The sequence below is a fragment of the Oculina patagonica genome, chromosome 1 (assembly GCF_052425735.1).
Source record: "Oculina patagonica isolate OP01 chromosome 1, crgOcupat, whole genome shotgun sequence".
In the NCBI taxonomy this organism is placed as follows: domain Eukaryota; kingdom Metazoa; phylum Cnidaria; class Anthozoa; order Scleractinia; family Oculinidae; genus Oculina; species Oculina patagonica.
In genome coordinates, this window is record NC_135758.1 from 28,474,667 (window position 1) to 28,502,280 (window position 27,614).

At 39.6% G+C, this 27,614-nt stretch overlaps 3 protein-coding genes across 4 annotated transcripts in view; 1 reads left to right on the forward strand and 2 right to left on the reverse strand.

Moving 5' to 3' along the window:
* The window catches only part of LOC144662169 (uncharacterized), a 54,286-nt gene extending 52,086 nt beyond the window's left edge, over nt 1–2,200 (forward strand). For both annotated transcript variants that reach the window (XM_078522933.1, XM_078522925.1), the window contains exon 51: nt 303–2,200. In XM_078522933.1, coding sequence (XP_078379059.1) covers nt 303–873 — 571 coding nt within the window. In that variant the 3' untranslated portion in view covers nt 874–2,200. The remainder of the gene's footprint in view (nt 1–302) is intronic.
* A 1,777-nt stretch (nt 2,201–3,977) lies between these two features.
* Nucleotides 3,978–8,060, reverse strand: LOC144662484 (uncharacterized). The gene is made up of 3 exons (XM_078523300.1): nt 7,723–8,060; nt 6,445–6,547; nt 3,978–5,732 (listed from the first exon to the last, which is right to left on the reverse strand). The coding sequence occupies exons 2-3, from the start codon at nt 6,515–6,517 to the stop codon at nt 5,398–5,400; spliced, it is 408 nt and encodes a 135-aa protein (XP_078379426.1). The 5' UTR covers nt 6,518–6,547; nt 7,723–8,060; the 3' UTR covers nt 3,978–5,397.
* Nucleotides 8,061–9,456: 1,396 nt separating this feature from the next.
* On the reverse strand, nt 9,457–26,844 carry LOC144662230 (uncharacterized). The gene is made up of 16 exons (XM_078523001.1): nt 26,584–26,844; nt 23,558–23,659; nt 23,144–23,281; nt 22,896–22,991; nt 20,559–20,702; nt 19,238–19,333; nt 18,555–18,650; nt 18,156–18,211; nt 16,853–16,951; nt 16,690–16,747; nt 16,431–16,497; nt 13,521–13,660; nt 12,878–12,931; nt 12,257–12,306; nt 11,704–11,847; nt 9,457–11,147 (listed from the first exon to the last, which is right to left on the reverse strand). The coding sequence occupies exons 1-16, from the start codon at nt 26,683–26,685 to the stop codon at nt 11,006–11,008; spliced, it is 1,584 nt and encodes a 527-aa protein (XP_078379127.1). The 5' UTR covers nt 26,686–26,844; the 3' UTR covers nt 9,457–11,005.
* Between the last annotated feature and the right edge of the window lie 770 nt (nt 26,845–27,614).

Below are 27,614 nucleotides of genomic sequence, written 5' to 3' on the forward strand. Positions count from 1 at the left end.
TGACTTGCTCGGAGGTGAATTGCAAAGGACATTCGGAGTTAGAGTAGCCAATAAGCGCGCACCAAAAACGCTATCCATTTTTTGAGTATATACTAAATCGTGTTACCATTACCATTATTGAAAGCTAACCGTAAACAGGCTAATCGAAGTGCTATTCAGGGCTAACCGGAGTAAAAAGGAGGCAGACTGGAGTGCATAGTAGGCTAACCGGGATGGACGTCTGCAAGACTGCAAGTCTGCAGTGCAAATGTTAGACAGCGTAGCAAATCACGTTATTCTCTTTATCTTGTTTCGCTTCTCAGAGTCAAGAAGACTCGCTCCGCCAATGTACCGTACGTGAAAGAAGACGACGACGACCGTACGAAAAGCCGAACAACTGCCTTTGAAAATCCCGGATTCGGTGCTGCGGAAGGCTACGACGACATCGGTCCTGTGGTCTTTGCTCCCTTTGAAGAGAACGTGGAAGCCGGCGGAGTGTCCAATCCAACTTATGCTGAGATAGGCATGACAAGCATGTCGTCTTCCCAGAACATCAACACAGCCGGCGCTGCTGGTAACTCTGCCGCCTCCGACGGTCCGCATTATGAGGGCGTGGGTGAGCTGCCCAAAAAGACACCTCTTGGCAAGGAAGAAGAGGTGCAGCCCGATCACGTGGAAATCGTTGTCCAGAAGGAGACACCAGCCCAGGAAGAGCCGCGATACGAGTCGTTATTCCCAGAAAAGAGCAAGGAAGCAAAGAATGACCAAACAGAGGTTGAAGTTGAAAAGGTAGATGAGCCTCGATATGAAACGTTGTCTGTCCGCCAGGAAATTGACCAAACAGTGCTGGTTCTGGAGGATAACAGCCAACGCATTGCAGAATCAGAATCTTAAGGCAACAGCTTTGATGGAGTGAGTTCGTAGAATTGTCCCTACACAGCACGGCTAATATAGCTTAAGATTTGCCGAACTTAAATTAGTTTGTGAATGACAAGAAATGCACCGACATTTTCAGTTTATCTATACACCTAATCGAAGAAACGTTGACCATGCGACGATATGACCGAATGGTATTTGGGGTAGACAGCCTTGGTAAGCTTAGTAATATTTCTTTAATTGATAATCAAGCTATTTTTTCTTTGAGAGCCTTTAGAGCAAGACTTATGCAACCTGTCTTATTGTCATGTTTATTCTGTCACAGACGACGATTATTTTTTTCTGATTTCCCAGTTAACATTTGGGTCGCATCGTTTATGGTTTATGCCTTTCATGGATCAAAAACGATTCTTCAATCAGGTGTATGCAGGCACTACTGCACTAGCACTGACACTACCTCTGCCACTGCCCCTAAGGGGCTAACTAACTTTAGATGGCGCTCGCCGTTTCACACTAAAACTGAAAGCAAAAAATTCAATTGCGTTAATGGTTGAACCAGAAAAAACAAACCGCAGACCTATAAACGTGCAAAACTACGCTACTACTCCGCAAATATTTCGAAGCAAGCACGAGTAAGATGCAAACTGGCCCTTAAATATCACTTATCTGTTGCGTAACAATTTGTTCATCGCAGCTGATAAATCAGACGTCCATGTCGATTTCTTGTGATATCGCTAATTCAGTGGCAATTAGAGCATGCCACAGACTTTGCACTTTCTCGTGTTTGTAGAAAAAGTTAATTAGTTTGTAGAGAAAGTTAGAGAATGTCCAAAAAGGACATCGTTCAGCACTTCTTGTTAGTGTACATTTTAATTTCCTCCTATCTTGGGGAGTTTCTGATACCTTATAACACGACCGTTACATTTTCTGTAGCTACGTAATAGAGCTGAACGAAGGAACTCTCTTCCTGTAGAGAGTGAAAATTGAACAGATCTAGGCAATCGCGGATCTAAGAGATACACACGCAGAGAACTTCTTTTTTAAGGTCAAACGGGCCGAAAATCCACTATTTTTCTATAAGAAAAAAAAGGGAGAATTGGAAAGGTTAATCTCTCCCCCCCCCCCCCCCTCCCACCACCATTGAAACACCTCTGGATCCGCCTATTCGTCAAAGTAATCAAAAGATCTTACTATAAAAAGAACGATACATAGATAAACAAAAACAGAATTCCATGCTAATATGTATATTACTGGATCAGGTTGTTCGAAAGCCGATTAACGTTACTCCTGGGTTAACCCTATTCAGACCGGGCTTTTTTTGGTCTTTTCAGACCGGGGGGGGCGGATTCCGCCCCCCTCCGTAACTTCCAGAATATTTAAGCAATCACAATGAAACTTACAGGATATATAGTATGTCCCAAAATCTATCTTTTGCTATATGTCACGTGGGATGATGACGTCAAATCACGTGACAATGACATCATAATGTCAAAACAGCACGCCGCCATCTTGGATTTCGAATTTTTTCAAAACGTCAGAAAACCGCCCAAAATTACTGGAAAATACTCAAAACCAATAAAAATGTGCCTAAAACCCGTAAACAGATGAAAATAATTGCTTTAAAGTTATTTTTCATTAATAGAAACAGGAAAATTACAAATTTGGGAAAACATGCCTGTCAAAATGCAGTTGCCATGGTGACGTCAAGTTCCTGACACAACAACCTACCCTACCAAATTATTCCCAGATAAATTTTAGATAAAGTCTCAAAGTTTGGCAGCGTTTGGTTGAATATTAAAAAAAGTTATAAGCGTTCAAAGTCGGCGCGGGCACTTTCCGCCCCCCCCCCCCCCCGGTCTGGATAGGGTTAACGCTAGCCCAGCTTTTAACTCGCATGTTTAATAGAGTTTTAATTCTAGTTTGAGTTTATTCAAAGTAAAGACATAATAGACATTGTTGTTGGCAGCTCATAAAATGACTGAATTTAGGTTTAATTCTTGTCTAAGGTAGCTTAGTGCTGCTTCGAACAACCGGATCCTGCTAAAGTACAATAACAACATTCTGTTTTTATTTTTTTAGTGTTTACCGTTAGCACAAAAGTACGAAATATGTTATTTTTTCATTTTTTTATAGTTTAACTAAGGTATGTATATATATCGTAATTGCATGCAGAGAAGAGAAAGGTGAGAAAAAAAGAGCTGCAAGCTCTTTCGCGTGTGCTTTCTCACTTTCTCTTTTTTTGTATGAGCTATGAAAATATACGTGAATTGTGTATGGCACTGAACGAAAGAACGAACAATCGCTTATTACCTCAAAAAAGCGTGTGCCTTTTCGTCATTGATAATGCGCATGAACATCCGAAAGATGAGAGCTCCAAACCCAATCTCTTTTGTAACCATGACTACGTGATGTTACACGAAAAAAAAAATGAAGAATTTGATTAATAGACGTGGTTGCTAAGCTGTCAGTTGTTTAATCGAGTCAGTTTACAAGCTATGACGACAGACATAACCGTGATAGAATTCTAAAGTATTCAATACCTGGTTAGCGGAACGATCTTTCAGTGCCATTCGTCATTCACGTCATATCCCGTCATGCATGGCGGGCATGAGTTGATGGACAGCTGTCCGTTTTCGTGTACGTTTTTTTAATAATATACGTGGTAAAAACCACAGTGTACGTAAAACAAATCGAGACAGATTTCTCATTAGCTGCTACTCTATTATAAGATTTGGCAGAAAAGTGTATAAACATTTTTTATTTTTTTTTTTTATAAATGAAAACCAGATTAGCAAATTTGGAAAGTTCAACTTTTCTCAGTGTTAAAACACTGAGTGTAATGCAGGCAGTATCGCTGAGGAGCAGGAGGAAATGAATGCGCTCACTCTCATCTCTTTTAAAGAGGTGCAGTTGTCCATATTTTGAAAGATATGAAATAAAATTGCTTATTCTGGTTAACACCTGTCTTCTTCAATCGTGTTCTGTGTGCAAAAGAGGGCATAACAGAAGACAAGGTTTTCTCCTTCATGTTGACACTATTACTGTGTCGGGGGGGGGGGGGTGGGGGGTGGAGGAGGAGGATATGGTTGTACTCGGGCAAGACGAGCAAAAAGCACTCAATATATATTGAAGAGTATTTTTCGTCCTCATAACAAATAGGCCCTGTGCACGATGTGATCGATACGGTTACATGGTACAAATTCAGTCATACAGGACCATAAAAAGTAACAGTCTTCCAGACACAAATCAACTCACACCATTAGTCAATTCGGACTTGTCTTAGTCCTGGATGCTCCTTTCGGCAACAAGCTAGTTTTGTACTATGTGCCTGACTGGATCGTCCAAAGGGCCTGTTTCTTCGGTAATGAACTCAACCACTTTATAGCCTCGGTTCCAGGTGTTCGGTTAGATGGGAGGGGGGCGGCGCACGAGACAAAAAAACGGAATTAGCGCGAAGAACAGCGAGTGTAAAAAATAGGCCTACTCTGGGACCCAAAATTGCCTAAAGTCGCCCAAAGTCGCTCTAAGTATAGCTATTTTCTGTAACAATGCTTTATGGTGTACCATGATGATTCCCATGTACATGTAGAGCGGTTTTCACTTGAGTGTCGAAAGTTAATTGCGTTTGCTTTGGTTTTGCATTACTACGCTTAGTGATTGGCTCAAAAATCTCGCGCCACTTTCTCAGCCAATCAGAACTAAAACCAAAACCAATCGTGACTTGCTCGCGCACGTTTTCCCGCGCTTCGTGCCGGTTACATGTATTTGCTTCGAGTTTTGATTGGTTCACTGGATTGTCTGCGTTCTTTGTGATTGGCCAGAGTAATTACTTTGGTTTTGGTTTTACGACACTCAATTGAAACCTGCTCTATACCACAACTGTACTTAGTTCGGTCACCTAAAATTGCCTAAAATCGCCCAAAATCGCCCGTAATTTTGGAAAAAATAAGCTAAAATCGCCTAAAGTCGCCTTAAGTCGCCCAAAGTTACGGCGACTTTAGGTCCCAGAGTAGGCCTAAAAATGACGAGGGTTGAGGCGGAGAACGGCGAGTAAAAAGATACGAGTCACTCCCTCGCCCCAAACCCTTGCCATTTTCAACTCGCCATTTTTAGCGCTAATCGTAGTAAGTGAGGTTGAAACTCTACGGGAACGGGTAAACATTCTTGAGTCCTGACGAGAAACTAGATTCGCAAGGTTGCAGGAAAAATGCATCATCTATGTAATATTTTGCAAGAGAAAAAGCACCAAGAGGCGGAAGCCGCAAAGCAAGAACGGGAACGATGAAAAAAAAAAACTGTAGGGAAGGGGAGGCTCACACATCGTACATCCCTGTCTCCGGATCATCCGTCTCTTGTATAAATCGAGCCACTGCTTTCTACAGGAGCCATGGGTCTCGTGCTTCTTCTTTTTCACGGCAAAACGTTTCAACTTTCAGCGTAAAACAATATGGTTACATCTTACTACCATCCAGTTAACTACTAACTACTTACTGTCCTTCCTATTACATTTTTGGTTAATACTCGGTCTTTTCTTTTTTTATGTTAAGCGAATGCGAACATCTTAAAAGCAACAACTGCACTTAAAACAAAGAGTACCCCTGTCGGTGTAAACACAGAGGAACTACAGCGACCGACGTTACAGTAATCTTCATCGCAGCACATTTTACAATATTCCTCGCCGTCCCTACTCCAGTCTACCAATTCCTTGTCGCATTCGTTAACGCAGTCTCGATAGAACCGTGTCTCGTCTCCGTGCCTGCCATCCTTCACAATTACACAGAAGTCGTTTCCTTCTGAGCAGGTTGTACTTCTTGTGCCATTGACTGAGTCTTCTGGGCAAGCTTCGTTACGAGAGTCACAGTGAAAGCAAATCCTCCCTAAAAAGAACACATGTTTGTTATTTTTGGCATATGGACAGCGTTGTATAATAATTATGCTTTGTTTCCCTTTTCAACTAGTCATAAAAAGTAAATGCTTTTTCTAGTGGTCATGCACTTAGCTTCGAGATAGCTGGTTTCTAGGCATGCCACTGGAACAGAAGTAGCAAATATTTAAATGAACATAATATGGTTAAAAATCCTAACTGGCAGGAGGCAAACCAGTTGACTATATATTACAAAGCGTCTCCGAGGATTTGAACTCGGGACAACCGAGAACAAATCCAGCTTATGACAGGATGGAAGGCTTGTCAGTGAACACGGAACCTCTGACTTACCACGTTAGCGCACTAGACTACTCGAGCACGTTGCCTCCTAAACATGACAATCAGTTGCAAAACAGGCCAATAGTGACTTTGCTTACGCGCGTTTTCCGCGCTAGGCGCCGGTTGCATGCTTTTGCTTCGAGTTCTGATTGACTCGTTCAGTGCCGTTTTCTGCGGTTTTCTGTGATTGGCCAAAAGTGATCACTTTGGGTTTTGGTTTTCCAAAGATGTACAGTCACTGAATCACTGAGAAACTGCTTTATTGGGCAATTTTCAATACGAAGAAACCAAAAGTACGGGTTTCAAAAGGTCAAACGTAAACAGGGTAAATAACCAACACATATGACGATTATGACAAAGTGATATTTCACAATAGTTAGGCTTACCAGTGACGCGAGATGAAACCTGTATTAGAAGGAACAGAGCTAGTAAAGATGCTCTTCTTGTTAGTCTTTTCATGGCCGGACAAAACGTCGTTAGCGATCAGTCCTGTAACAGGAAAAATAATTTTATATGCATTCTTTTTCCTCCCGGCTTTTTTTCTTTGAAGTAGTTTTAATGTTACAAAGGAAAAGTTTAAAAAACGAAAAAGAAGAGTACGAAATCTGCATTAATGGTGTTATTTCAGTTACCCATGTAATTATAACTCACCAATTAATTTTCGCGCGATTTCATTGCACTGAGAGTGACGAGGTCCAAAATTTCGGAGTACTGGTGTCACATGCCTATTAAAGTACTTTCTCTTTGGTCCAGTTTCAAAAGTATTCCAAATTCAAATCTTTCTTGGAAGACAATGATCAAACAGGGACTGCAAGATGGAGTGTCTTGTCCTAGACACATTCCCTTCCATAGGTTAGCTAGATTAACCAACTCCTTATAGCAAAACACCACATGTTATTATAACTCATGATAGAGCTCGCAAGTTGAAGCGTAGTCATTTTAAAAAATCGATAGCTAAAATATCACGGTAAATCTGATGGCATCTTAGCATCTGATACAGAAACGCCTTGCCCGTGTCAACGTTAAGACGATTTTTAAAACTTAATTTAAAAAAAAACTTATCTCCATGCTGAATAAGCAAGAACAACCAGATAATATTAAGGCTCTTAAAAATTCGGTCTTATATCGTGCGACAAAGCTTGTTAATTTGCGTGCCGTGCGTGACTTCATAAAAACGATATTGCTTGATATTGGGGTTTTTTAACTTTGACTGCGTTTGTCACGCAACAGTTTACTAACACGATAATGCTCGGAAATATAAAGTTAAAGTTTAATTTGCTAAGGTGATGTCAACACGGCAAATGGACCGCACAACACAGTATTATAGTGGCCGTAAACGGTACAAGGTTTTAACAGCGTTTTCATGAATCTATTACGAATACTGGTAAGCAGGAATATTTAAGTTGAGTCGTTTAGGCACAGTGGCATGAAGCAGTCGATATACTTTCAAAGCATATCGACTGCTTCATTCCACGATCGTTGTGGAATGACAAAATGTAAATTTGTCAACATTAAGTAAAAGCTGACGTGTCGTTCAAGAAACAGATCACTGAAAACAAATTCACTTATTTGTTTCTCTTATTAAAATTCAGTATAATCGGGTAAAGGTATGTCTAGTGTTCGCCAAGTTTGTTTGAATTATCTCACCTCATAAACCATCTTACCTCATAAATCCCCCAAGTTGATTCGCTTTCTTAACCAGCAAGGTTCTCTACTGCAGGGCGACCTGTTCTACACTGAAAACTCTGGAACATATATTCTCACGGACACGCTCAAATGACTGCGGCTGACTAGTTATGTTAATGCCTCTGATCTGTTCTTTAAATTCTGGCAATTTTATTGTTTGACAGAGTTATATCCGGAAGGGTGGCATCAATAAACCCTCTCATCCGCAACGAACCGTGAATCTGAAGAATGGGTACTAACCTCGGTCATTTTGGGAAACACTCCTTAGGTTTAATAGTCTGAGCCGGTTGCATCACTTCTTGACCGCGATCAAATGTCCCACACAGTTTTCCTCTTTTTATTTCTGGTCACGAGGACGTGTTCCCCTCCAGGGGGAGGACTCTTATATGAAAGGCGAGGGAGTACCCACGCACGAACCCATAAAAGAAACCAGTCTGGGCGTGGCTCAAGCTTTTTGGCACCTAAATACCAAAATACTAAAGATAATTGCTGAGTGTAAATATATTTTCATTTTTTTTTTTTACTTCTTTTAAGTGCGAAGCATTTTAAAAAATGCTTCGCACTCAATCAAAATTGCTTTTGACAATGACGCCGATACGTTCTTTTTTTCCCGTTTTAAAGAATTGTTTTGAGTGAAGTTTTAAAGCGATAACTCGAACCTTCAAGGGAAATCGAAAAAGGTTTGAGATATCGCCGGGGAGTTCGAGTTATCATGGTTCAACTATACTGATACATTACCGAACGTTGAACGAGGAAAATGATAACCTTACCTAGTTCCTTTCTTTCTCTTCTTTTTTATGTGGCCAAATTCTGCCGTTTGACCGCAGTAGGGACCTTACGAAACCACGACTGCTTCGGCAACGAGAATGTCACCAAACAAAAGGTATAATGACCAGTACACAGGGACGGCGGAGCATTTTTCCAAGTGGGGGGGCTGACTAGTGACTTAAAGTGGGGGTCTGAAAAGACTCTTCTCTAAGTAAGTCTTTATTTTTTGGGAAATTCTGGGGGGGCTAGAGCCCCCCCCCTATGCCCCCCCAGCACCCCAGGCTCCGCCGTCCCTGGTACAATAGCTCTGCACGTGCGGTATCCATGTTGGTATATTTCTTAGCCGTTCTCTGCCAAACAACAACGTGAAATGAAAAAATTCTGCGAGTCTGGAGAACGTGAACTACGACGGCGAATATTTCATGTTCATCGTTTGAATTTAATACTGCACTTATAATTTAGTTAAGGGTGAGTTCTGACACCAATGAACGCACTTAATAAATAAGGATAAAAGCGAGATTCTTAAGTAAAATAAAAATTCATTTTTCAGTCGAAGTTGTCGTCAGTGTCGCCGTCGTGGTTTCGTAAAGCCTGGTTCTCATATGATCGTCTCTGTCGCTTCAAAAAGTTTGCTTGCTCCAATCACCTCAGACTTTGCAAACGACAGAAGCGTCAGAGACGATCGGGGCGATCATATGAGAACCAGCCTTAAGGTCACTAGTCACGATACCTTGTCAAAACGCGTTCTTGTCATCGAAGTGGTGGGGACTTCTCTTCCAACCCATGGGTAGTAATGAAAAATTGAAGTTCAGAGGGGGTGCTTATTAGCGAGGGGCTAATCGTTATTTTCACGGTTAATCGTCCGCCCTTAAATTTACCTCTGTTCTGCAATGCCACTAGGCAAAAGTAAGGAAATAAATTATTAAGCAACTTGTAAGGTAAAGTAAGTGTTAACGTGAAGTTTATTTACTGTCATGGCAACTGACAATAGTAAATCGTTTAAAGTTTTTCTATTACAAATTTATTCCTCTTAAACGTGGTAAATGGAAATGTTACAATAAAATATCTATATTGGCAAATGCCAGTTTTAATATTTAATCATTTTATCCACAGCAGCTACTGGTCCTTACTTATAAACAATTTTAACAAATGGAAATTTGCGCGTGCAGAGCTTTTTACTATACCGACAATAGCCAGTTTATAATATAGCTAATTTCCTTTATCCCTTTCCACATCAAACGCCATTCCTTCGTGACCTTACCTAAATGTAGTAACTAGAATGAAAAAAGTGCATTTAATTTCAACTGAAGCAATCGTACGTTGGTGTCGAGAACATCATCCCAAGACATGGAGCCAACAACATTGGAACGAAGACTACTTTGTGTGAAGAGTCGTTTACGCTCAGAAACAACTATAAAAACCCCTTCGCGAGCTAAGTTTTTGCTAGAAAGTTGGGTTAGGAATATAAGCTCGCGCTTAAAACCTCCAAACACATAAATTTGATTTTCTGTTTTCAGAAAGAGGTATTTACAATTTTAGCCCCATGCCACTGTCAAAGATCATAGCTAGTAGTCTCCTCTACTAACTATGCAAAGTGAGCTCTTTCTAAACGCACAATAACAAAAAAATGTTTTATTTATTACAAAGAGCGCTTGTCCTTAGACGTATACCAAAAACTATTTACAACTCAATCTACCAGCTATATACTATTACAATTTTAAATGCGCTTGATTTTACAATTATAGTGTCGGAACACTTACATAACTAAACATGATTGTTAGTGGTGTCGTCTATTATTTGAGTTTAAAGTGAGTTTTTTTCGCATTGAAACACGCAATTATCCTCATTACTTACAAGCTTACTAAAGAGCCAAAAACAAGTGTCTTTAAGCAAAATTTGATACAGTCGGCGGGAGAACAAGTACCAGTTAATGATGGCTTCCGGTCTCCGAGACCCGACTGAGCCCGCAGTCTTGGTCTCGAAGTTGCTTAGCAACTGCAAAGCAAGTGATTGCGCCATGATCGCGTGACAACGTTCGGAATATTCTCGTGTGTTCCCGCTATTTTTGGAATATTAACAAAAATCGAAACTTTACGAGTGCTTGAACGAAGATCTGACAAAGACGGCACTTGTTCCCGCGACTGTATAGGTTCAGGACAGCGCTAGATCATCTTCAAACGGAAATCTTTTGCTGTCTAAAAGGTTTTACAGAAAACTCTAATAGTTTCCAGGCTACCAGTTGAGCCCGTAGAGTTGGTAATTTGGATCTCATCTGGGGAAAAAACGCCTGCCAGATTGAGCCAAGCCATCGAGATTATCGTCGATTCGTCTCCGCTGGACACCAAATGCAATAAAAATAACAGAATCTCTTCTGAAAAGAAATCATTTTCGTGATATATTCCACATATTGAGTATTCCTGTTTCAGAAAGCCACACAGTTTATGTTCACGCAGATCAGCTCTATAAAGAGCATTGTTTGTGAAGTGTTTCAGCTTATGCTGTGGTGATATCCACTGCCTCTGGGGCAGGAGCGCTTTCCACAGGCAGCTGAGATCCGTTCACAGGCACACCAATAATACTCATGGTGGCGAGACGTGCTCTGCGGTAAACAAGCAGCATGTTGAACCCAAGAAGTCTGAAACGAAAACAATACCAGTCAAATGAGTGAATAAATTTTGTGGCCAACGAGCGACCGACCGGCCTGCCAGCTGACCCATTAACCAGCCGACCGGCTGACCCACCAAGACCGACCAACTGACCGACCGACCAACTAGCTCACCAATCAGCCGAGGTTTGACACTGACTTACTGACCAACCATTAACTAATCAAACAGACAACTAATTGAGTTGCCAACTGGTTAACGAACTAGTCACCTGACCCGCTTGTAACACCATTCTTTACCGCCAAGAACCGTTTACTAATCTTGAGAATTCGGTCATCATGACTGACTGAAACTGCCTGACCAACTGTCAGACCGACCCATACTAATTCGACGGACTTATTATACAGTACCGCTCAAAAGTAAGTTGACAGTCTCGACTCGATCATTGAAACTCGATCCTCGCGTCTCGAAGATATAGTGACTCGAATTTCAAGACGCGAGGATCTAGGAGCAATTTCAAATATGCAGACTCGAAAGGGTTTCAAAGAAACGATATTTTGCTCTGTCTAATTATGTGATCCCACTCACCTAAGACACACGTACTCAAGCACCACAGCAAGTCCTATGACCAGAATCTTACAAGCAGGAAGTATGTTGGTTAAACAAACCAAGTAAACACCGATTGGCGCTCCAATCATCATAGAAAGGATTAGAGTCGTCTGCACCCAGTGCCTACAAGCAACAACAAAAATATATTTTGAGTCTGAAGGGGAACGACTGTTCTTTTATGGAGCTCTGAATGGGGATAACCGACTTGCAACAGGGGGCGAAAAATATACTACAAAGTGAGGAAACTTAACTGACAGCCGACATGTGGACCCCCTCATTCATACCCGACTAGCAACAAAGGGCGAAAAATAAATCTGACAAACGACAAAGTAATGAAATTTTAACGGACAGCCGACATGTGCACCCCCCCCCCCCCCACTCCCCGTCAATCTCAGACCCTCTTGTGTTGGCCAGTAGCTAAATAAGGGAGCAGTTGTATTATTATTGACCCACTTAGAAATCGTCGTTTTTGCCTGTCACCGACGTGTTACGTAATATTTCATAGAACAACGAGAAGTGTCACACAACTTACCTTACAGTGAGGCCGCTTGGTAACCACGTCCTTCCTGTTGCCAGTTTGTACTGTCAGAGATTCAAATTGATCACGTTACTTTTTATTCTTAGCCTGATTTTTGATTGCGATTTTTCAACGCATTTTGTCCAGTGTGACATTAACAAGGTTCTACCGATCAAGTGAAGCAATAATTTATTTTTCCAACATAGGAATTGATCTGTTTTCATTTTACAGAAAGAATTCGATCGCTCCACCCAAAATATGAGAAAAAATTGATAGGTCACCATACTCGTTTACGAGAAAGCGACAATTTACTTCTCTCGCGGACTAAGCCGCATAGAAAAAAGCCGCCATTTTGTTTATGTGCGCGCGCTAATTACGCGTAGAATTCAGCGCAGTAAGGTTGCGCAATGCAATACAGGGCAATGACCTTAAATACATTGCAAGTATAGTCATAAAGGATCCAGTCCAGAGAATTTAAGAATTAGGCAAGGTCACCATTATCGACTTTAATCTAACTTTCACTAAAAAAAAGTGCAACAAGGCCGGTTTAAACAAACTGTTTGACGATCTTTAGAAGTTAAATAAACATTTTGCACTTGGTACTACAGAGTTAACAGATAAGAAACTGAAGCCCACCTCTTGTCCACACACTTTACACTTGTGGGCGTCTGCCCCACTATCCACTGATGACTGCAAAAAGAAAGGGAACAACCGCAAGCATTAACAATAATCCCGATAAAATAACTTTTCGGATACAGAAAAAGTCTATTCAAGGCTCAACCATTTTAACTCGTATCCCATATTTTCCCAAATATAGTTTAGTTAACAGCAATTCTCCACGACGTGGTCGTGTTCGAAGGGGAGGCGAAGTGGTAACAGCGGTTATTTGGATCGCACAACTTGAAAAAAAAATGGTCATCTGTGTTTTATGTTCGATTTATTATCATTTCTTCGGCGATTTTCTACCTTGGAAAACTATTATTTTATGATTTTTTCCTTCTTGGAAGTAAATTTGTACATTAGAAAAATAACTTAAAATATCGTCACATAGCTTCTTTAATTTTCCTCTTTTTTTTTTTTTTTTTTTTTTTTTTTTTTTTTTTTTTCATTCCTTGAAAGCGCCGTTGTCGCTGTCAGGAACGGTAAAGACGTGAATGCATTTAAAATCTTTTACGATTGCCGCGCAAAATGTGGTAAAGAAAGACCCGCGAGTTTCCGAAGACATACAGCACACTTCGCGGAGCAACAAGTAAAAAAAGTATTCACGGCGTTTCTGTACCTCAATGAGCCATCTCTTTAGACAGTCGTGGTGTACTGCAGCTACATCTCCTTTACACTGACAGGGTAATATCATTGGACCAGCATCGGTACGCTCACTGTCATAACACACCCAACACTCACGACGAGGGGCGTCTAACTCTGTCAATCAAATGCACAACACGTTAGCACAACACTTCTCCTCATAAGAGGCGAAGAGTGTTGCGTTACGATCCGCTAAAGGCTGCAAATGAGACTAAGGGCATGTTAAAATGTTTCCGAAATGACGTTCATTCCGGAACAAGTTCATTCCATCCCCATATATTTCTTTGTATCTGTTTACATGATACCGAGACGAAAGTCAAGTCATTCCGAAATGAAATTTTCGTTCTAGAATGACATTTCGTTCTGGTATCATGTAAACACAGAACGAATTTTGTTCCGAGATGAAATCGCATCTCATGAAACCGCATACAGACTCCACAGTTTGAACTCAAAGCTAAAAAACAGCACTTACGAATCGAATTGCTCGTTAAAGTTGCAGAAACGATCATTAATGGCCACAAAAACATGTTTGCGCGGTACATCTCGTTTTGATCTCGCGAGAATCGTGCGTCACCTTGTTTTGATCTCGCGCGAAAACCGCGAACGTGAAAATGCCTTTGGATGAACCGGTCGATTCTGTCATGTAAATGTAGAACGAATTTCGAAAGAATGAAAGTCATTCCGGAATCATGTAAACAGGCCCTAATTTAGCAATGAGGAGAAAATAGCGCGCTCTGTGATATACGTGTCTGCAAAGTTTGACACTGATTTTGCAACACAAACTTGACATGTTTTTCTTGTGTTAACTTTGGTAAAGATCTACCCTTTGTGCGTCAGTTCCTTATCGGAATAATCTTCTGACGTAAGGAGAGCTGGTGTTATGCAACAGAATGACATGCAGAGGTACTAGGTGTGCATCGCCCTCAAATGACGACAAAGGCAGTGACAAAGTTAAACCAAGTCACGCTGTCGAGCAGCCTGCATGCAGACGTCTATATACATTTTCCTATACAGCGTGAAGGAAAGGAAATAGCTCCTGGTTTCAATAACATTTTTTCATGCCGTTCGTTATACCGGTGCCTTCGTTACAAAAGGTTTCGTGATATCGCGGTCACGCTATCATTGACACTTGGTAACTGTTGCAAGCATTTCACAGATCACGATCGAGAAGCCCCGCGGTCGACATACGAATTCTCTTTACTGATCTTCCTAAATTTCGTATAGTGATAGTCTGGAGAAATTGTTTAAATCATTTATGAAATGCTTTCTAAGTTTTTAGTGTACTGATATTGTTCGTAACGATTTGACGCCGATCATTTTTGGGAGTGGAAGAGTTAATAGGCCCACTAATCAATTTATCGCAATATTTTCTACGTCTGAAGTCCCGGGTGAAGTCAAGGATGATCGCATGCGTACAAAAAAGAAAAAAACTGCCACGAAGACCTTTACACTGCCATGATATTCTCACGATAACGTTAAGCGTAAAGACAATTTTAAAACATGAATTTTGACGGTAGCATCGTATCGAGTCTAACATCAAATCCAGGCAGACTGATAAGCAAACGTGACTATTCCATGTTTACTATAACTTAAATAACTTCCAGGACAATAAATGAACGGATCTAAAATCTAGCCTACAAAATAATCGATATCATAGCTACATGCATAAAGCACACTAGTTACCAAATAATACGTAGACAAAATTACAGCCGGAATTACAGCAGCGGCAGTCGAATACATAAAAAGCTGTGTCGCAAGAGTTCAAGCCAGACTAACAACAAACTAATGAATGAAAATAAAAGAGCATTACCTATAAACCCTCGGTGTCTGTTGCACGGTGCCCAACATACGAGATCATCAATGGACAGCTTCAGCGAGTTTGGCTGCTCCATTTCAAAACATTTCGTTTTTACCAAAAGCGAGCTGAAGCAAGCGAAGCCATGCACATCAGCTCACAAAACGCAACATTGGTGCATTACAAAAATGTTATTTTGGGAACTGCAGTCACTTTGAAATTTGATTAGGAAATTTGATTAGCTGACATGATGGCGTGATCTCTTGACGTCACATGTAAACAATCCAATATGACACGAAAGACTGGTTTTGCATACAATTATTCGAAACACACGCGAGAATATCAAATGCGGCAAATTACAAAATTTATTTCACTCAGCCGTGTAAAACTAAAAAAGGTGGAATACAGAGAAGCTAAGAATCAACTTTTGGCGACCATCAAGGTTACGTAAACAACGAAAAACGCGACTTCGAGACGAGACGTGTTTAATAATGCGTTTATTTATTTTCTGCCATGATTCACTCTGAATTGAATTTCACGTGAGATTTTTTGTGATCGATTTATGTTCAGTCCCTCAAAGTTGCTGGCTCTTCTTGTAGATTTTAAGAAAACTAACCAAACCAATCGTTTCGCGCTGTTTTGTACTGAGTCGAGTCAACTCAACTTCGGTTACTTCATACTCCGCAAATAGGTCATCCTCACTGTAGTTACAATTTAATAACATTTTTGTAACTTTAACTGTTTGTTATTATTACGTCTGTGTCATTCAATCATAAGGCAAATTTATTAAAAAGGTTTAATAATCTAATGTAAAAATGTGCCAAAGTCTCAATAAAAACAGTTGAGTACGAACTCGTAAAGTAAGAAACGACCAAAAGTCATTTGCATCTACAGTGTAAGTGTTATAAAAATAATGTACATAGAATGGGCTGGCAACTCAGGACAACACACTGACTTCATAGAATACATGTATGCCCCCTTTAGGACTTAAAATCTACCATATAATTCTGCTGCTTTTATACAATAACTCAGGTCTAGCTAAATACACTGTACTATTGAAAATGGAGAAAGATTGCAGTCAGTATTTCTCACCTCCAGTTGGTTCGATAGCATTATAACAATTATACTGATGGCTGCCACCCACTAAATGCCTCGTTTCCTAAAAGGAAAAATGAATTTTTAGTAAAAACATATTTTAGTCTGGCATTCAAAGCTCTTGTTACTGTAGCTTTAAAAAAAACTATGGAAATGGTCATCAAACATAAAAGACAGTCTTCAACAAGATTGTGCAATAAAATGTAAGAGTTGGTATAGTCAAATGGTTTCAAACAATCATCAGAGCTCACTGTACCTCATCTGTCTCACGGACTAGAAGTCGCTTAGGGTTCAAGATCCACAACTGACTGGGACTGAAACAGAGAAAAGAAGAAAAGAACAGCTGTTAGTAAAACAAAACAACAATAATAACTATTGAGAACACTCGCCTCCAACCTGGTTATTGTTAACACACCCACCTTTTCCAGTTCCAGAGACAGCAAGTAAACCAGAGAGCCACGCCCAGCTCAAACAATCTGAACACAACCTCTAAAACATTCCTTCCTTCTATAGGTAATCTATAGGGAAAAAAAAATAAAAAATAATTATTACCCGAGATTAAGTGTGTAGTGGTCAAAATGGTTAGTAAGTTAGATTTTGCGAAGCTCATCAGCAGGGTTCATGTACTAACCGCTGGCAACACTCACCCTGTTGAGGCACGGTGGATACAAGGTATGTTACTCTCACAGTGTCTCTTTCCACCCAGGAGTATACAGGAGTGTAGAGCTGTTAGGGAAACCTGACGAAATACTGGGGAGGGGATAATCCAGGGCTGCAAATATTTTTTTCCCTTTCCCCTTTTTCTGCCTTGAACTAAGACACCATCTTGGTCAGACAAAACAAAATTATGGTCGGACAGATTTTTATTCATCGCTGCCGTAAAAATAATCAAAATCAAAAAATTGTCCTGACATCATGTCCGACCTGGTACACTTGGGACTATGTCAGGCATTATGGAAATTTTGGTCAGCCAATGTCTGATGACCGACTGTTATTTGCAGCTCTGAATTAACCTCAAGTCCGATTTCAACAGCACCTTCATTCCAGTCTTTGTTCCTCCCAAAAAGTTCAGGGAAGGAGCTAGCACCAGTCGGCTTATTTTACCAAAAAGCAGCTGGTAATCAAGCTTAGGGTAACCTGCCTTCCCATACAGGTGGAGTTATAGCACTCTCACTCAATGAAGGTTACAATAACCAGAATAAGTCCCATGGTGTGGCTCAGACATTTTTTTAACAAGCTCAGGGGTTTCAATAAGTTGTGAAGTAGGAAGGTACCAAAAGGAGAGTAGGCAGGAAGAAAAGAACATTATTTTGAAGTGAATTCCTTTAGAGCGGTTTTCACTTGAGTGTCGAAAGTAAATTGCGTTTGCTTTGGTTTTGCATTACTACACTCAGTGATTGGTTTAAAAATCTCGCGCCACTTCATCAGCCAATCAGAACTTAAACCAAAACCAATCGTGACTCGCTCGCGCACTTTTTCCCACGCTTCGTGCCAGCTACATGTATTTGCTTCGAGTTTTGATTGGTTCACTTTATTGTCTGTGTCCTTTGTGATTGGCCGGAGTAATTACTTTGGTTTTGGTTTTACGACATGTTTAATTTGAAAGTAGGTATTGACTCTTGAGTATCCCAGTCCTGGTACACAGGTTCCGCCTTCTAATGGCAACCCTGCAAGCTAGAAAAATTAATGCTATCATATAACACCAATGCTTCATATTCTTACTTGTCTTTCCATTTTTCTCCCATGATATCACCAAGAAGAAAAAGAGATGTGAGAAGCTGCAAGGCAATAACACGGTCACATTACAAGTTAGAGTAACTCTTAAACAAAAAGTGGAAGTTCAAACATACCAGAAGCCCTAGATTTTGTACATGTACTGTAACTGGTAACATTTGAAAACTTGAAATTCCTGAAACCACTTGAACAAAGCAAACAATAATGTGCAGCGACTTTCATGATTCCAAAACAGTCACACGTACATGTAAATTATAACATTAATGTACATTAGTCACTGAAAAACATGTCGGCAATGAAGGCATAAATATAACCTGAAAGTACAAAACTATTATTTAACTTAGAACTGTTGCTTTATTTGTGTATAAGTTAAAAAAAATAAATTACCTGTAGCGATGCTTGTGAGAATAGCCCAAATCTTGACATAGTAGCCTGTGTGGCATCAACATTTGAAGACTCTCTAGTGATGAATGCACCACGGACCTACAAAGAATGGTGTTTATTGGATAACTATAATAATTATGTTTAAAAGCAATGACGTGTCCAAATTATCAATAATACTAACTGCTATTGTAAATGCTTTAATGTAGTCAAGCACAGCTGTGATGTACATGTATGGTTATTTGTAATATTTTGACAAATGAATAGAAAAATCAAACCACCGCCGACCAGGGATGTACATGTACATGTAGCTAAGAAAACACTAAGCCGGCTCATCAATATGCCCAGCTGGCTATTCTGGCCTTGGCAGCTCTAAAAGTTTGCCTAAGTTTTTATTTTCATGTGAAATTTCAGCCCGAGTTACATGTAAGTTCTCTTTCAGCCGGTGAAATTAGCTAGCAGCAAGCCCTTAGCGACATGCCTGACTGACAAAAACCAATTTCAGGCCTTTTGGGGATATTCAGGTGTACCTAATTGGGGTGGTTCAAATAATACTGGGATTAACCTGCAAGTTAACTTGGTTTGCTTGAAATGTTTGTCACGATTTGGCAAGTGGGATCATCAGTATAAATTGTGAAAAATGTAAATACAGGTAGAAATATCAATGCTGTTATAAATTTGATTCATACCTTGTAAAATAGCTCTACACCATAGATGAGAAATAATGTGAGCACCAAAAACATCAGAACAACAAAGAACCCAGTGAATATGTTGGATAAATAAACCTTAAAAAAAAACAGGAGGGATAATTATGTTAAAAAAAATAAATTTCACTGACAGTACATTTTATTCATTGAATGGATGCACATCTTAGAGTGCAAGGCTCAGGGGCGGACCCAGGATTTCAAAAGGGGGGGGGGGTGGATGGCAGACCATTAGGGCCTAACCCTAACCCTAACCCTAACCCTAAGTGGCGGCAGACGGCGAAACGTGGCGTAACAACAACCAGACATGAGCGAGAGCTAATTTTTCTTTCTTTATTTATTTTCTATTTCAAATAAAGTGACATTTCGAATTTTTTTTTACTGAAAAATGGGGGGGTGGATATCCACCCTATCCACCCCCCCTGTATCCGCCCCTGAGGCTGCACTATGGTGTTGGTTCAGTGGGCTTTACTCCACTGACTGAAGAACATGTACACAAATCAATGCCCGATTCCCTCTATGGCGTGCGCCTGCAGGGAATCATGGTAGTTGTATTCATCAAACCATGAGCGAGATTTACATGTAGCAACGATGAATACAACTACCGTGATTCCCTGCAGGCGTGCGCCATAAAGGGAGTCGGCCATTAAATTTTGGCATGTTTCTTTTATCTATAAATGTTGCTATTTTTAAATTAGCTAAGAAAGAATGGAGGCACGGTGGCCTAATGGTTAGTGTGCCGGATTCTGGATCGAGCGGTTTGGGTTTGAGGCCTGGCCGGGAGCAATGTGTTGTGTTCTTGGGCAAGACACTTTACTCTCACAGTGCCTCTCTCCACCCAGGTGTATAAATGAGGAGTCATGAATGGTCCCTCAAAATGTCGCAGTGCTCGCAATGCTCGCAAATGCTCGCAAAATTTTATTGGGTGCTCGTTTGCTCGTGCTTGCACAATTTTACAAGTGCTCGCATGCTCGGTTTTTAGTGAAGGTAAGTTTTTGAAAAGTGCTCGTTGCTCGCAAGGCTAATTTTTGTCAATGCTCGTGCTCGCAAAGAAAAACGCTGTGCTCGCATGCTCGCAAATGCTCGCAAAGACCATTTGATACCCCTTAAATGGGTACCGGTTACATAATGCTGGGGGTACCCTGCGTGGCCTAGCATCCCATTCAGGGGGGAGTAGAAATATTTCCAGCTGCTTAATGCTACAGAAACCGGGATGAGCTCTGGCAAGTATGGGCCACTTGGCTCGAGGCTTCCTATGAGAAAGAGTGAAAGTTCTAACAATACAAAACAATTAAATTTTACCAACCTTTGTATGTTTATCTGTTACTTCTGTTGTTATGAACTGTGCCGCAAAGACCATATATATAAATACATTGAATAAGATAAACGCTACTGTGGATTTGCTGAGGAAACGTGGCCTGTCCAGTCGTAGACCAGCTACATGAAATGTCTGAAAGAAGACAATAAATTATTACATCAGTGACAGAAAAATAGATTCCATTGGGTTATTCCAGAAAAAATACACACCTCCCCGACGGATGGCAAACTGGAAATTCTCGCGGGAGGGGGGGTTAATTGCTCGGGAAATCCGGGCGGGAGGGGGGGTCTGAACCTAAAAATTCTTCCTCGGGGGTCACTTTTAACTTTAACTCGATCAAAATGTTTTACCACTTAAAAGAAGAAGTTTGCATCAGAAAGTCTTGTAGTCTTCCACTTTATGGTGTTTTTACCTCATATGCTTCAAGTTTACCTTCATAGATCCTTTTATTCATGACGAAACAGCGCGATAAATGGATAACAACAACTTTACGATCGGAAACGAGCATGCAACGCCTGGAACATTTTTACGGTACCCAGGCCACCCGCGCCCGTGCTTTGCAACATCCTCAAAAAATGCGAAGAAACGACGATCGGTTCGGCTGCACTTTTCTGTTTATTTTAGCCAACCCAAGAACTCCTTTTGCTGGCTATAGCTAACATGTGTATACACAATTTGTGTATTATTTGGCTACTTCCAAGTTGAAGTTGAATTAATCCATGTCTTACGATCGATATGTTAACAAGTTTATGAAAGCCAGAACCGTGGACATTACGCATGAAAACTTAATTTTTTGAAAGAAAGGCAAGAGCTCCAGTTGACCTACACACCCATATAGGTAACAAAATTTAAAATTATTGTAGTTCAAAAGGCTTTATTGCTAAGCTCAAGTAAATGTCACACTAGCGAGAACTCGATCTTGTAAACACGAACTCGATCTTGTAAACACGCGCCAATTTAGGCCGCCTTGTCACCGACAACTGAAATTATAGTTTTTCTTTATTAGCGCATTAAGGACTTTTTTCACTGTGTTTTTTCTTACATAATTTTATATTATTTTTAAGACTTACATATTTCTTATCTTGTACATTTGTTGTTTGACGGAAAAAACAAGTGGCATTTTCGAGGAGAGTGTGCCGGAGGTCACACAAACACATGTGCGATCGTTTAAATAATCTGATTTTAAATGTTGAAATTTGACCAGCAAAATTCGCAACATTAGCCCAGTTTTGAAAATTATAATAAATAGGGATCTTTTGGAAGAAAGGTTGTGTCTTTTCTATTGCCTGTTGTGTCCAGTTAGGGCCTTAAAAAAAATGGAAATCCGGGCGGGAGGGGGGGTTCTTGAGCTTGGAAATCCGGGCGGGAGGGGGGGTCTAGCGATCTGGGAAATCCGGGCAGAAGGGGGGTCAAAAAAGTTTGCCATCCGTCGGGGGGGTGTGGATTTTTTCTGGAATAACCCATTATAACTTATAACAACATAAATTGTTGTGGTTACCATAGTGACAGTAAAGCTTGACAACTAGCACCCTTAATATCTAGACCTTTTTCGCTTGGGCAGTTTGTTTTCCCATTACAGACCATGTGATGCTCTCTAGAGAATTTTCCTTTTATCCACATAAAATGAAAATTTGAAAGCAAGAATTCTCAAGAGTATCATCACATGGTCTGCAATGGGGCAACAAAATGCCCAAGTGAAAAAGGTCAATTTTTAGTTTTAGTTTTAATACAATGTCAGGGTGTTCATTAGGCATCGGAGATCGGAGAATTCTCCTGCTACTACGTAGAATTCTCCGGCTAAATTTCAAAGGCCTGTACCTATTTTTTTATTTAGATGCGGAAACTTTAGAAATCATTCTCTGGTTACTTTACACTATTCTTCTGCTATTACAATTCTTAATGAAAACCCTGCGATGTAAGTGATTGATGGAATTAAAAAATGAGTAGAGATAATTCCTGTCTTATGGTGGATTTCCACTGACGCGTAAATTTTTACGTGCGTGAAAAAAATTAGAGACAATGTATGAACGGCCTGCGTAAACGTGTACGCAAGCCGTCCATACATTGTCTCTAATTTTTTTACGCACGTAAAAAAATACTCGTCAGTGGAAATCCACCGTTACATTTCAATAACAACTTGTCTAACACAATGAGATAACACTTTTGGCAAATTTCGACCAAACAAATTTTCTTATTTATGCATAATACAATCAGTGAAAATTTTAAAGTGGCACTGATCCAGACCTACTAAACACAATAGGAAACACGATAGGATCTCACTTACATGTATCAATTTTTTTTTTACTTGTGTTAACTTATAATTACCTCAGCCCAGAAACATATGATTATTGAGAAGCCAGAAATAATAAATGGGTAATATGCATTGAATAAATTCACTCCCAAACTGTCTGGAAGATATCGCTGAAAAAAAAAAAAAACATTCAGTATATCAGCAACATTATTAATGTCAAGAGAATATACTATCAAATTTATTTTTTATATGTTTCAGTATATTTTATTTGAAGCTAAAAATAATGGTATTGAAGTTAAAATGAACTTCAAATGTGCATTACCTGGATTGAATAATAAGTGCCCCTTGAGCCACATGCTATAATCATACAAATGTATAGTGTCTTTTGTACAGTTAGCCGGCAAGCTTTCGCTAAGCTTGGTCTTTTCAATTTTTGAAACTCTGATCGCACACAGAGAACCTGCAGTGAGAGTTAAAAAGAAAAAAAGTTACAGATCTCAGTTGTTTCAAATAAAAGAGTAAGTCATATACATGTTCATATTGTAACCTGTACAACAATTCTCCAATAAAAGTTTTACATGTCCCATGTATACAGTTACATGTAGCAGTACATGTATTTCATAAATTATATTCAAGTTAAACACATGTAAACTTTACTTGCACTCTTCAACGTCAAACTTTAACTTTGCACATTGATACTAGTTTAAATATCTAAATGTACAGTGTACAGTCTTACCAGTTGAGCTGCAGACACAGCACAAACAAAAAAGAAAACTGCACCAAAGCCAATAAAATATCCTATATTTGTGTCACTGCAAGCGCCACCACTGTACTTGACCTGAAAAGGAATTCAAATTAAAAACATGTACATGTAAGAGCCTTGTCCTACCACTAAAATAATTCATCTGTTATTATTACACTCTGCAATTACAGTTGGATGTGCACCCAAATATATACCGACTTTCAAACTTTTGTACCTTTCTGGACCAGTAATATGGGCAACATTTTCTCTCTCACAACATTATTGCATTGCAAGTTGTTAAGTGTTGTTGCACGTATTACCACCCATGTTGAAAGTTGCAGCAACACGTTGCACAAAATGGAACTCATGTCTACTTTGCACAACAAGTTGCTGCAACTCAGGTGCAACACAGGTGATAGTATGTGTAACAACACTTTACAACAGTCTGCAATGCAACAATGTTGGGAGACAAGTTGAAAGTCTATTTATTTTGGTAGATCTCACATTCAATACAACCTATATAACATACATGTATGTGCAATGCGATTTGGTACAAGCAATCAGTAAGCCATCATTAAAATAGTCAAAATGTCAGTCTGCCTACAGGGCTGTTTTGGGCTTTTTAAGCTGTATTGTCTCATTAACGCACTCCTTTGGTTGATAATTTTTATTGGTACACTGAAAATTATTGTTAGTTAGTTTTTGAGCAAGGAGACCTTTAAGTACACTTCACATATCTAAGATACTCTATTGAGAGACGTAAGTACAGAGCCCAGTTTTTCAAAGGGTGGAAAATGCTATCCACTCAGCATAACCCTATCCACTCAGGATAAATCACTACCCAGTGGGGTAAGTGTTTTCAAAACAAACCACGCAATCCACTGGAAAGTGAGTGATTTATTGGGTGGACAGCATTATTATCCTTTATCACCGTGCCTGTCTCTAAAATTTACGTGTACCTAAATTTATACATGTACACTGTATGTTGCATTTTTTTCAGTAAAAACTAGATTCAATTAACTATGCAGCAAAATTCATGTACATGGGCATCTGTCCGTGAAACAAACAAGCCTAATTTAGATAACCTTTGTTCTAAACTCTTTCTCTCATTGGTCAATGTTGGGTGGCCCCACTGGATAAACGACCAGCCACTATATAATTAGCTGACATTGGAGTTGCGGGTCACCTTTTAACAATTATTGGACTGTGAGCTTGAGATTTCAATGTCAAGCAAATACAATGTGGTAAATGAGGCAGAGCATGACTTTTTAGTAGTCTGTTGTTTTATTTTGATTTGTTTTTATAAGAAGAAAAACATTTTCACTTGCTGTTCTACACAAAATTGAATTAACATATACATGTATTCTATTATATATATAAAAGAAAACTATTAAAACCTAACAATGTAATACTATGTGTTTCCCTTCAAAATACAACTTACACCAACCTACAGGCATGCATGCCTGAATTCAAAGCACCAACAGTACATGTACACGTAAAATGGCTCATGCAAAATCACTGATTCACAAAAAGAGCAAATTTGTACTGATTAAGAAATAATGAGACTGTGGAAACAAGCTTTCAACAAGCCAATACAGAAACTGAGGTGACAACAGTGTACGTATATTTAATTGAATAAGATAAGGTGGCAACTCAGCATGACAATTAATTTGTAAACAATCTATCTTAGTGTCGCCAGGGTCTATAATCAGTATCTACATTTCGTACATTCGGCATAGTGCTACTTTTCAGCAGTAGGCAGCGTACATGTATTTCCATATAGCTGTAACGTTTCATTTTCCATCTTGTAAACAATGTTGTGTTATATTCTCCATCATAATCAGATTTATAGTAAATGTAAGTATACCACGTTATGTTGCATGCATAAAATACACTGTACATGTAGTACAATATTTACGTTGTACAGTATAACCAAATTTAATAACTCCTTAATTGCCACCAATACAGTACAGCAAAAATACAGCCTTTTTCTGAAACAATAATGGTTTAACCAAGATGTCTGAGTTGGGAGGATGCTTTAATTTAAAAAAAGTTTCGAAATGTAATTTGTTTGGAAATTAAAAATCAGCGCCTGATTTTCACATCTACTGTACAGGATTAATCCAGGACTTTGAAACAAAAGAAATTAAATCCACCACATCATTTATATCCTGGATTGTTGTCAATCGGCTTTGGAGTCTAGGGCATTAAACATCTAATGTTGCAGCTTGCCATAAGCTTTGTTGCACTTCTTTAGCTTAGTACATACATATAGGTCAAGTACAATGACAACTGAAATGTAACACAAAAAAAACACACAGTACTTAAATCAAAGAAATGAAAATACAGATTCCTCTAAGACTATGTTTGACAGGCGCTGTAAACCAATATGTCACGTATTAAAATTAAACCCTAGAAAGATTTGCGATTTATAAGTGTTATTGGCATTTTGTACAAAATTTGAGACAACACATAACCCAGCAGGCTGGCAACTTATTCGCGTAGGAGATTTTGGCGAAATCTAAAACCTGATTTTGCAATAGCTTGTGCGTGTACATATCCTAAACAAAAACTGAAACTTTCGTCAAAAGCCTAAGAACAAAAACTGAAATAAAACAACATTGTAAAGAAACATAATGAAAAGTAGCTTTCTCAGTAGATTACCGTGGTTTTAAATAAATGCCGTTTGCTCAATTGAATTCCCCGTCAATTTCAGCTTTGCAAAGGAATTACCGACCAGTTTAGTAATGGAAGTAAAGAAAGTTTTCACCCTCAAAGTTTTCGTTTCGTTTTGCGAATTCGCAACTGAAACAGCGGCAAAAGATGTTCTAAATTGCAGCCACCTTGTAAACTAAACGGTGCCGATCGACCAGACGTTAATTAACGAAGACAGCAACTTTCAAGAAAGAACGAACGAGATTTTAACCTCTATTAACAACAACTAATTATTCAGTTAGCATTCTGCAATATGTTACGAGTAAACATTTAACTGGCAAAAGAAAACGGTTAACGTTCAGTACCTCGCAGACACAAGACCCTCCAACACACAAGCCATGTCCGTTGCAGTCACTCGGGCATTTGCTTGAACTTCCATCGCTCATTTTCAAAAGAAAAAAGCTCATATTGAAGACGAAAGTCACTGGGCTGTTACTCCAGAAGTTATCCCTCCGCACATGGCCTAATTTCAAGGTTTTACGTCAAGAGAAGTATAAATTTGAGCCTTTTCAGATCGAGTGACGAACTTACGCCATACTTTATTTATAAATGTCGGTTTTACCGTCGTTTTTCCGCGTTCTCTGGGAGACTGGGTGAAGGCTAGTGAAGGTGGCGGGGCGAGGGAGATCTGGGGGCAAGTTGTTAAAATTAGCATCAAAGTAACGCCAATATAACTTCCTTCTTCCAATATTGATAAGCGATCGATATCTCGATGGTTTCCTCTCATGTCTAAAGCGGATTACTTTCAAAAGAACAGTATATCGGTCACATATTAAAGTGACCCTCTCCCTGCCACTTGGTTCGCACAGCTTGGTTCACACGTCACCTGTCACGCAACATATTGGTAGTAACGTTTTCTCGGGGTATCCAATCGAACGTTTGGTAATCGAACTCAATCGAACACCAATCGTTCGATTGGGTTCGGTAATCGAACGAAGTTATCAAAGTGACAATACAAAAAAACAACAACAAAGAAATTAACAAAAACAAAAAACTTTAGACTGTTTTTTACTAGCGACAGAGTCGCAGTTGAAAGAGTGCTTTCATCGTAGTGAAAATCGAAAATCGGAGTCGTATAAAGCGGAGTCATAAGCTCCACACGACGGAATCTGACGGAACCGGATACCGAAGAACCAGAACGTTTCCATTTTCTTCCGATTCCACTTATGACTCCGTCGTTTAGAAACCAGTGAAAAGTATTGTATATTGTCGGAGCGCAAGCGGAAGCGGAAGAACAAACCAATCACAATGCTAGCTCTAAGCTTCAGCGCTCAACGCTTCCTTTCTTACATAAGCGACAAAAGTCATAGCGGAATCGTAAACTCTTTAGTACTTT